General features: G+C 43.0%; 1 protein-coding gene across 2 annotated transcripts; it reads left to right on the plus strand.

Annotated features, from left to right (window-relative positions):
• Positions 1-479: 479 nt before the first annotated feature.
• CDKN2AIPNL (CDKN2A interacting protein N-terminal like) lies at positions 480-7,912 on the plus strand. Of its 2 annotated transcripts, XM_004744960.3 has the most exons (4): positions 480-718; positions 2,021-2,120; positions 7,012-7,057; positions 7,661-7,912. In XM_004744960.3, the coding sequence occupies exons 1-3, from the start codon at positions 480-482 to the stop codon at positions 7,024-7,026; spliced, it is 354 nt and encodes a 117-aa protein (XP_004745017.2). In that variant the 3' UTR covers positions 7,027-7,057; positions 7,661-7,912. The 2 variants fall into 2 exon arrangements, with proteins under 2 accessions (XP_004745017.2, XP_004745018.2); XM_004744961.3 differs by lacking the exon at positions 7,012-7,057.
• The last annotated feature ends 3,287 nt before the right edge of the window (positions 7,913-11,199 follow it).

Consider the following 11,199-nt stretch of genomic DNA (forward strand, 5'->3'; position numbering starts at 1 on the left):
GGACGAATGGCTCGCTCCAGGAAGACGGGCCACAACCGGAAAGAGTGTTGGGACGACTGACAATTAATCAAAAGCACACCCCAGGAGCTACACAGATAAAGCCCTCAGAACTGAGGGCACCCGTGTGCCCTGGGAGCCCTCAGGGCAAGGTCACAGCACAGCTCTGGCTGGCACCCAACTGCCTAATGGGAAAGGGACACTCCGTCTTGGTGCTTGGGGGCCTCAGTTTCCCTACCGGTTCCCCGCGGGGTCGACTGAGAACGGCCCCTGCAGCCCCCAGGTAGACGCACGCCAGGTGCAGGGGGCTGGGGAGGTCTGAGGGGCCGGAGCCGATGAGGCCGCCGCTCCCGGCGAGGGCGCTCCAGGCCTGTCGTCCGGAGCAGTCGCGCGCCGCCGGGGCCCCTCTAGCCGCGGGGAGGTGGCGCGGTGCGAGTCGGGAAGGCGGCGGGTGGGTGCGGCCCTTAGCGGCGGAGGGCGCCATGGTGGGTGGCGAGGCGGCTGCAGCGGTGGAGAAGCTAGTTTCGGGGGTGCGGCAGGCGGCCGACTTCGCGGAGCAGTTCCGCTCTTACTCGGAGAGCGAGAAGCAATGGAAGGCTCGCATGGAATTCATCCTGCGCCACTTGCCCGACTATCGCGACCCGCCCGATGGCGGTGGCCGCCTGGATCAGCTGCTGTCCCTCTCCATGGTGTGGGCCAACCACCTCTTCCTGGGTTGCAGGTGCGGACCCCTGCGGGCTGGCTGACCCTGTCCCCTGCCTTCAGACCGCAGCCCTCCCGTAGGGCTGACCCCTACCCAGTGCTGACCCCGCCCCCAACCTCCCGCCTCACTGGCCCGGCCTATGGCTGATTCCCACGCTAGCCAGCTCTTTGGAAGGACATTTAACCTCTCAGAGCCTCAATTTCCTCATTTGTAAAATGAGTTGTGATGACTACAGTATTAAAGAGCAAAAAAAAAAAAAAAAAAAAAAAAAAAAAAAAAGAAAGCATCTAGCAGGGGCTACTATTTAGCAAGAGCTCAATCTGTGATGGGCGGTTATTTGTAATAATACTATTGGTTTAAACCTTTGAGGAGTACATTTTAAATTTCTGGGCTCCTTCCACCCACGTGCCAAATGTGCAGACACAGAAACTGAGTTCTCCAGTTTACATATGAAAGAGCTGAGAGAGGGCCATAGTGTTCTGGCAGGATTGTGGATTTTACCATTTATGGCCGAATGTACTCTGTGTCCTTTGGCTTTTTCTCCCTACTCCCCAGTCTGCTGGACTCTTAGCTAGAGCCAGCCTTTGCCTCTTTGCTTTTCCTGTTAAGAAAATAACATACCTTTAAGGGACTGTTTTTGAAATGATCGATAAGGCACTCCTTGTACCCCCTCAGTGAAGAAAGTGTCAAATGTTGAAGCTCCCACATCCTTTTTAGTGTCGTGAAATTGTGTTAGGATAGTAAGATGACTTGTGTTAGTCCTGGTTTCTGTGCCCCTTTTGGCTGTCTGACTCTAGTAACCTGCTTCCTCCAGCCCTTTTAACCACTTGGTTTTGTTTTCAGATGTTGGGGTTATTAGAACAGGATTCCGAGAAGCAGTGCCAACGGCTTTTCCTCTTTTCTGGGTGCCCCTGGGAAATCCTGGTTAATGGGCTGCAAGACTAGGAAAATGTCATAAAATTGGACGAATGAACAGATGATGTTATTTACATTAGACCAACTTTGCACGTGCTTAAAAAAAAAAAATTTTGGCCCTCATACGGTGTCTATGAATATGTACTGCCAGATATATAGTGCCTCTATTTTTGTAAATTTTTTTTTTTTTTTTTGGTAAATCTTGAAACACCTGTTCTGTTGGCAGAACAGTGTCCTACAGCCACTTCTGAATCCACAAGCCCGAGGAACGGTTTCCTAACCTGATGCTGAGCATGTGTCCATTTCCCTGTACTATTCACATCAGAAGGCTCAGTTGAGCTACTTGTGCCCACAGTGACAAATAATTTCTCCAAGGTTTTTATCTTACTACTTTTTATTGTGCAGTTACAACAAAGACCTTTTAGACAAAGTGATGGAAATGGCTGATGGGATTGAAGTGGAAGACCTGCCACAATTTACTACCAGAAGTGAATTAATGAAAAAGGTAAACAGGATTTCTAAGTGCATCTGAAGTGGTATAGAGTTAATGGCCCCTGATTTTATGTTGATGTGTTAGAATATATTGTTTACTCTCCAAGGATCTAAGCCCTTTCATTAAAAAATTTTAAAAATATTGGACACTTGGGTGGCTCAGTCAGTTAAGCATCTGCTGTCGGCTTGGGTCATGATTCCAGGGTCCTGGGATTGAGTTCTGCATCAGGCTCCTTACTCATCGAGGAGCCTGCTTCCCCTGCCTGCTGCCCCCTCTGCTTGTGCGCTTTTTCTCTCTGTCAAGTAAATAAAATCTTATTTTTTTTTTTAAGATTTTACTTATTTATTTGACAAAAGAAGACACAGTGAGAGAGAGAACACAAGCAGGGGGAATGGGAGAGGGAGAAGCAGGCTTCCCAAGGAGCGGGGAGCCTGACGTGGGGCTCGACCCCAGGACCCTGGGATCATGACCTGAGCTGAAGGCAGAAGCTTAATGACTTGAGCTACTCAGGCACCCCAAATAAATAAAATCTTTAAAAAAAATTTTTTTTTTAAATTTGTTAATGAAGTATAATTGATCTACATTATCTTGTTTGTTTCAGGCATACCTCATAATGTTTTTATACATTATAATCTCTTAACAGTTACCCGTCTTTCACGATGTCAAACTGTTACAGTCTTACTGACTGTATTCTCTGTGCTGTACATCACATCCTCATGACTTAATTTATTTTATAATTGGAAGTTTGTACGTCTTAATCCCCTTCACCTCTGTCGCCCACCGCCCCCATCTGGTAACCAATAGTTTGTTTCCTGTATCTATGAATCTGTTATGTTTTATTTGTTCATTTGTTTTTTTAGATTCCACATATAAGTGAAATCATACTGTATTTGTCTTCACCTGTCTTATTTCACTTAGTGTAATGCACTCTAGGCCCAACCATGTAGCAAATGTCAAGATTTTTTTTTTATTGTTGAGTAGTATTCCATTATAAAAATGTATAACAGCACATCATCATTATCCATTCATTTATCTGTGGACATTAATTTATCAGCTTCCCAGAAAGTACTTCAGTCTCAAAAAGTACACTCCATTTGATTTCAAATAGTTTTCCTGGGGCTCAGCCTGGGGCAGATAGATAAGTTGCTTGCTGCCTGAGTATGCCTATGCGGGACTAGGATCAGCTTTTACTTCCTAATTGCGTGTGGCAGATTCTTTCCTTGCTTTTTACTCCTAAGAGGTATTTTGCCGTCCTTAAAACTTGTTTTTTCAAGTTAATTTTGTTATCTTTTTTTTTTCTTAAGATTTTATTTATCTGTGAGAGAAAGAACAAGCAAGAGGGAGAGGCAGAGGGAGGCAGAAATAGATTCCCTGCCGAGCTGGGAGCCCAGGGACCCTGAGATAGTGACCTGAGGTGAAGGCAGACGCTTAGCCAACTGAGCCATCCAGGTGCCCCTGTACTTCTCTGTCTTAATATGTAGCCATAGTCCTTATAGTTTTTCTGGACTATTAAGAGATCAGAACCCTTTATCGTGTTTGGGTCGCAGACCAAGGGAAACTAAAGTGCTTTTGTAATTGATAATGCATGCCATCAGCCTAGTCATACTCACCTAGCTACCTTGAAGAAGCCTGCGGGGAGCCTCTACTTCTAGAGCACTTTTGCATTATGTGTGTTTTGGCTTCCTTCAAATAAAACTTAAGTTTTCTTAGTAGCCAAGTTTTAGACTATTGATACCAATGAAAATGAAACTCCGTTAATCCTGAGAAGTGAGATCCTTACAGGGTATGTAGAGTTTTGCCAGTTTTTAAGACTCTTCTATTTATTTCGATCCTGAGAAGGAATCTTCTGATGTGTGTGCTGTGACTGACTTGTGTGGTATTGAAAGCTGTCCTTTGTCCATTGAAGCCCACCCTGGAAAGAGTCATGGGGACTTCCCAGCAGTTATTCTGTCTCTTGTCTGAAGCTTTGCGTGTAATAGAGGCTGGCAAACATTAAGCAACATTGCCAGCCCACATACCAAAAAAACCCCTTGCACCTGAAAAGTGTTTGTCGTAGTTCTGCCTAGAATAGATCCTCCACTCTAAAATTAGAGTTTAGGTGGGTTTTAAAGCCAGCTCTCAAGTAGAAATGAATCACCTGGCATTGTTGGCATCTTGAGACTGGACAGTGAAGGTAACTTAGGACATAATTTCTTTAAAGTAAGATTTAAGGGGCACCTTCCTGGCTCAGTCGGTTAAGCATCCACCTTTGGCTCAGGTCATGATCTCAGCGTCCTGGGATTGAGTCCTGTATTGGGCTCCCTGCTTGTGGGGAGCCTGCTTCTTTCTCCCCCTCCACCCCTCTCTGTGCCCAAGCTGACTTGTTCTCTCTCGCTCGCTTGTTCTCTCTCAAATAAATACATAAAATCTTACAAAAATAGGTTTAAAAATTTATACATATTCTACAGTTTTGAGGCAAATACATCTCTGTGGCCTAACTCTTATTATTTTTTTGTCTGAGAGAGGAAATGAGCATTGTTCTCTGACAGGTGATATTTGTCAAACGGTTGCAGTGTATGATTTTTCTTTGGATTCAATACAAATATATTGAGCAAACAATCTCAGTTACCTGAACAGTCAACCCGAGGCACCTACTAGCCGTCTTTGTGGTGGACCAGCTTTATCCACCAGTGAGCAGTAATTAACAAAAGGCAGCAGCTCACTCAGGAAGGCTGTCATTACTAGGACTCTCAGAGTTAATATTTCCAAGCCAGTGTCTTTTTTTTTTTTTTTTTTTTTAAAGATTTTACTTATTTATTTGAGAGAGAGACACTAAGAGAGAGCATGAGATGGGAGAAGGTCAGAAGGAGAGGCAGACTCCCGATGGAGCAGGAAGCCTGACGCGGGACTCAATTCCAGAACTCTGGGATCATGACCTGAGCTGAAGGCAGACGCTCAACAACTGAGCCACCCAGGCACCCTCCAAGCCAGTGTCTTAAGGAGAAAGAGGAGTGATTAACTAGGAAGCTATCATTATTGGCTCACAAGAAAGAATTTGTCAACTTAATTTCTTGGCCCATTTTTCCTGAGAACATTTTCATCCAAGAAGGAAAATGACAGTATGGAAAGTGACTGGATGTGAAATGGGAACAAGAAGGTAGGAAAACAAGCATACTTGGATTTCAAGAAGTGCTTTTCTGTGTATTATGTCCAATTTTGGCAAGCTCTAAGGTAATGGAAAAGCAACTGCCATGGTGAAAGAAGATGTGATTTTATTTTATTTTTATTTTTAAAATTTATTTATTTGACAGACAGAGATCACAAGTAGGCAGAGAGGCAGGCACAGAGAGTGGGGGGGGGGCTGGAAGCAGACTCCCCGCTGAGCAGAGAACCCGATGCGGGGCTTGATCCCAGGACCCTGAGATCATGACCCGAGCCGAAGGCAGACGCTTTAACCGGAGCCACCCAGGCGCCCCTATTTTATTTTCTTTTTTAAAGATTTTATTTATTTATTTGACATACAGAGATCATAAGTAGGCAGAGAAGCAGGCAGAGAGAGAGGGGAGGAAGCATGCTTCCTGCTGAGCAGAGCGCCTGATGTGGGGCTCAATCCCAGGATACTCGGGTCATGACCTGAGCAGAAGGCAGAGGCTTTAACCCACTGATCCACCCAGGCACCCCAAGAAGATGTTTTATTTTATTTACTTATTTATTTATTTTTTAAAGTTTCAGAAGCCCTTTTTTTTTTTTTTTTAAATATTTTGTTTATTTGACAGACAGAGATCACAAGTAGACAGAGAGGCAGGCAGAGAGAGAGAGAGAGGGAAGCAGAGCCCCCGCTGAGCAGAGAGCAGGGACTCGTTCCCAGGACTCCGGGATCATGATCTGAGCCGAAGACAGCGGCTTAACCTACTGAGCCACCCAGGTGCCCCAGAAGATGTGATTTTAAAGCGGCAAATAGGGGTGCTTGAGTTTCTCAGTGGGTTAAGCCTTTGCCTTTGGCTTGAGTCATAATCTCAGGTTCCTGGGATAGAGCCCCGCTGAGCAGGGAGCTTGCCTCTCCCTCTCCCCCGACTTGTGCTCTCTACCTCTCTCTCTCTCAATAAATAAGTAAAATCTAAATAAATAAATAAAGTGGCAAGTATTTTGGAGTATTAAAACAAATTCAGCCTGTCAGATTACTGGATCTATCTTTTCCCCTTTATCCATTAGAAAGAGAAAAAGGCAGAAAAGCTGATTCTCACCCCATAGGCCAGTCTGTTGCCCCGAGCTCAGGATGAGTAAATCCCATGCCAAGACCTTGTTATCAAAGACCGTTCTCGCAGCAGCCAGAGCTGTGGCAGCTTCTGTACTGTCGTAGTCTTGGTCTGTCCTATGGGAAATTTGAAAGATGTCTTAGGGGATTTTCTTTTCCTTTGGAGTAATGATGGTTTCTTTAGGTGATACTGCATTTTCCTAAAAGGGGAAAGACTTCTCCTATTTTGCTTTTTCTGAGGAATTTTGCTTTATCATTGCTTAAAAAGGCTGGAGTGACAGACTTAGCTAGGAAATAGGTCATACCTTGAAAACTCCGATTACTGAAAAGACTCTCAGATTGATTCACTTACACTGCTAAATGTTAAGGAAATCCATTCAAATACAAGGTGACAGCCAACATGATTTCTTCACACCCAGCTTAAAAGTTGTCTAAAGCCAAGTTTAAATTTACCAAAGGTGCTAGAGAGCACCCAGAAAGAATCTATCTGCTTCAGTTTGCCACTATTTGAAGACATGAATTTACAGTTTCTAATAGTGTGAAATCCAAAAATATATAACCTTCACATCTCCTAAATATCCTGAGTCAGTGTGAAATCTTGTGAATTACTACCTGGATTCAACTGATTTTAATTTAGAACAGTGTATGTTTGTGTGATTCTGCTTTTAGAACACCCTTCACTGAAGAGCATGCCATGAAGAAAGTTATATTTCAGGTATTTCTGTTATCACTTTAAATTCTACATTTATAGATCACAGGTGTCTCAAGACAAGAAAATTAGGCTCTAGCTTCCAAATAGATGGTACATTCAATGTTTTGTTGAATTTTCTGTATGTAGTAAAACAGTAATTTGAGTGTACTTTCCATCTAGGTAGTACATATTCTATCACTGCTTTATTTTATTTTTAAAAAGATTTATTTATTTGAGAGAGAGTAAGTGAGAGAGAAAACACAAGTGGGGGGAGAGGCAGAGGAAGGAGAAGCAGACTCCCCACTAAGCAGGGAGCCTGATGTGGGACTTGATCCTGGGACTTCAACACTATGACCTTAGTGGAAGGCAGACACTTAACTGACTGAGCCACCCAGGCGCCCCTCACTGCTGTATTTTACATACTTGTTTATTTTTTAGATTAACACATAATGTATTATTAGCCCCAGGGTACAGGTCTGTGAATTGTCAGGCTTACACACTTTACAGCACTCATCATAGCACATACTCTCCCCAGTGTCCATAACCCACCCTCACTGCTCTATTTTAATTTAAAAGTTTGATTTGCTGGACTACATGGCTAAATAACCTTTTTTTTTTTTTTCCCAGCATCAGAGCTGAGGCAGAAGATTCATCACATTTTCACCATCAGCTACAGACTTAGGAAGGAGGCTGGGATGAATGTGACATGGACCACAGCAGCTCTCTTAAGATTCCTGGTATTTCCAACATGTAGGAAAGAGGCAGTTGGAATGACAGTCTTGTCTAGATTGGAATTTTAAAGGTCCTTTCTTCCAGTAGCTATCATTGTAAAAGTGTGCATGGATATTTATGTATTTATAAATCATGCCCTTTTTTTCACTTTTTTGAATATCAAACTTTTTGTTCAAAATGCCTTTTTTTTTTTTTTTTAATGTTGTAATAATTGCAGGTAGTGAGTTTTACAGTTTGGACTATTCAATAATGTGTTTCCAAGTCTAATTCTGTTTTATGGTCTTTCCCCACACTGCACTGAGGCAAACCAGACCTTCTTTCTTTCTTTCTTTCTTTCTTTTTTTTTTTTTAAGATTTTATTTATTTGAGGGGCACCTGGGTGGCTCAGTCGATTAAGTGTCTGCCTTCAGTTCAGGTCATGTTCTCAGGGTCCTAGGATCGAGCCCTGCATCGGGCTCCCTGCTTAGCAGAGACCCAGTATCTCCCTCTCTCTCTCCTGCTCCCCCTTTGTGCTTTATCACCCTCTCTCTGTCAAATAAAATCTTAAAAAGAGATTTTATTTATTTGAGAGGAGAGCATGAGGGGGGGGCAGAAGGAAGAGGGACAAGGAGACTCCAAGCAGGGAGCCCGACTCAGGGCTTGATCCCAGGATCCTGAGATCATGACCCGAGTCAAAGGCACTTCTACTGACTGAACCACCTAGGTGGCCCAATATCCTTATTTCGTTGTGAAGTTTATGCTATCTTTATGTCCACTGGCCACACACACTCATCTTTTTTTTTTAAGAGATGAGTGAGAATTAAATTATAGGTCTCAGGTACCTACTAGCTCATGGGAAGAGGGCAGTTTATAAAGTCACCTGGCCTTATTTTAAAATGGACATCACATGCCATAGCTTGGTCCAGGCAGCCTAGCTGACCTATACATTTTTTTGAGGGTCTCCCAGGCAGCTGAGTAAAGCCCACATTATTTTTTTCTACAGGGACCCTGAAGGTTTTGGTCTTCTAGACTTAAGGAATTGCCTTGCATATAGCCCCTGAAGAAATACTTGTTTAATGCAATGCTATCTATCTCTTTTCTTTTCTTTTTTAAAGATTTTATTTGTCAGAGAGAGTGGGCACAGGCAGACAGAGTGGCAGGCAGAGGCAGAGGGAGAAGCAGCGGAGAGACTGATGTGGGACTCGATCCCAGGATGCCGGGATCATGACCCAAGCCGAAGGCAGCCGCTTAACCAACTGAGCCAACTAGGCGTCCCTAATGTATCTGTTCTTTAACCTCTCCCTCTTCTTCTCATTCATTGGTTTTTTAAGATTTTATTTTATTAAAAAAAAATATTTTTTAAAGATTTTATTTGTTAGAGCACCAGTAAGAGCAGCAGGCAGAGGGAGAAGCAGGCTTCCCTGCTGAGTGAGGAGCCTGATGCAGGATTTGATCCCAGAACTCTGGATTGAGCTGAAGGGAAATGCTTCACTGACTGAGCCACCCAGGTGTCCCTAAGATTTCATGTTTAAGTAATCGCTTCACCTAATTTGGGGCTCAAACTTAAACAATCTTGAGATCAAGAGTTGCATGCACTACCAACTGAGCTAGCCAGAAGCCCTCTATTTACTTAATACCCACCATTAAGAACTTACCTCCAGGTATAAATACTGAGAGAGGGACTTCATTTGGGGTCAGCAATATAACAGTCACAGCAGAATTCACTCATCACTGGGCATGGTATTTGGGATAATGGTGAATAAGACAGTGGACACTGTCTTAGCTGAACATACCGGTAAACCCAGATAACTAAAAAAACAGGAATGTTGAAGAGGAGAGCTGGCTGTGGGAGCATGATGCCTAAGAAAAGACAAGTGAGATGCCTCTCACCCACTGCTCAAGCCTAAGGACAAGTATCACACCTTGGATGGGCCGCATCTCTGCAGCTTCTGGCTCTAATCGGTAGCAAATCACTAGGGTAGGCCAAGTGAGGTCAGGATCTCTGATTTAATCGGGCAAGCCACTTGTCTCCCTAGCCTTACCTGGGAAATGGAGGTCATAGAAATGCAGAAGAACTGCCTCGAAAGACAAAAGATATTGCAGTGATAAGCCAGTGCTCAGTGAGCCTCAGCCTCTTCCTCGAATGTGGCCTAGCCTCTTTCTATTCTGGTTACCTACACAGATTTGTGAGGCTTAAAAACCAAACTTACAAGTTGAGAAATATCAGAGTGGGGCTGTTCAGTTTTAAAATGCATCTTTCACAGGTTTCTCATCACAGATCCTATTTTCTAAGATACAGTGCCCTATTAAAATAATAGTATCCTGTCAGGAATGTATCCATTGCATAAAGCAAGCTTAAATTGTGTGCTCATTGCATGTTCCCCTCCCCCATTCTTCTTCAGTGTCTCTAGTTAATCAAAAGCAGATTTTCTGATAACCATTTTCTAATGGGTTTTCTCAACATTTCCTCAGCGTAAGCTGTCTTTCTTCTTATCTTTTTAAAAATTTTGTAGCTATCTCATCTATAAAATTAAGCAGTATTTTAAAGTTTCATCCTTTGTTTTTTTAGAATAGAAAGTGGCATAGAAATCTAAATTTTTGCATTGCAGCAGTCCTTGTAGTGTAGGCAAAATGGCCCACTCTTATGCTGAAGCTGGAGCTCACTGCAAGATACTGGCCTTGATATATGCAGTGCTGTCCAGCACGGTGTAAGAATCACATGAGATCATAGGAGGGGACACGGTAAACTGTTACCCTCAAGTAAAAACTACAGAGCATCCTTTCTGTTAATGACTTTAGTCTTAAGACTCTGAGGAGCAAGTACTAACAGTACAGTTTAGGGTGCTCAGTTAACTGTGATACCCTTTTATATTAACCAGAAAATTGCTTTTTACAGTATTCTTTATAGAGTTTATAGCCCACCTGATGAATTGTCTACCATTGTGGAGGCAAGGATTTTCCAAGATACATGCGGACCTGAGGCTTACCTATTCTATGGGCACTGGGGAGGATTCATTATCACTGCCCATCCTCTGAGGCATTGCTATTTGTAGTAAAGGGCACTGAAAATACACATTGTCACATCTGAAATGAAATTTATATTATTCTAAATGTCAGGTAACTTGGTGTTTCTCTGTTGCTCAGCTCAAATCTCTGCTGGGTACCTTTTTGTCTGGAGATTCAACTTCTGGAATCTGAGGACTGTAGTCTAGGTATCATGTCATCTAGTCATGGCTCTTATCCTTGACTAGTTAAGGGACACCTTTTGGTTCTGTAGGAGTAAGACTAAACACAAATCTTAAGAGGCAAGGGTTTTAGAACTCAAGCAGATTGTGGTCATATGGAAATTGCTTCCTTTAATGAATACTGAATGTGCACTAAAAAATTTGCCCTCATGGAGATTATATATGTATTTCTATATATAGAAAATAAATATAAAATATGTATTACATCTA

This window comes from Mustela putorius, unplaced genomic scaffold (assembly GCF_011764305.1).
Source record: "Mustela putorius furo isolate JIRA1106 unplaced genomic scaffold, ASM1176430v1.1 tig00000145_pilon_pilon_pilon, whole genome shotgun sequence".
In the NCBI taxonomy this organism is placed as follows: Eukaryota; Metazoa; Chordata; class Mammalia; order Carnivora; family Mustelidae; genus Mustela; species Mustela putorius.

Coding starts and splice junctions, on each gene's coding strand:
- CDKN2AIPNL (XM_004744960.3), top strand. CDS start 480: ATGGTGGGTGGCGAGGCGGCTGCAGCGGTGGAGAAGCTAGTTTCGGGG. Junction 719..2,020: donor CACCTCTTCCTGGGTTGCAG/GTGCGGACCCCT, acceptor TTTATTGTGCAG/TTACAACAAAGACCTTTTAG.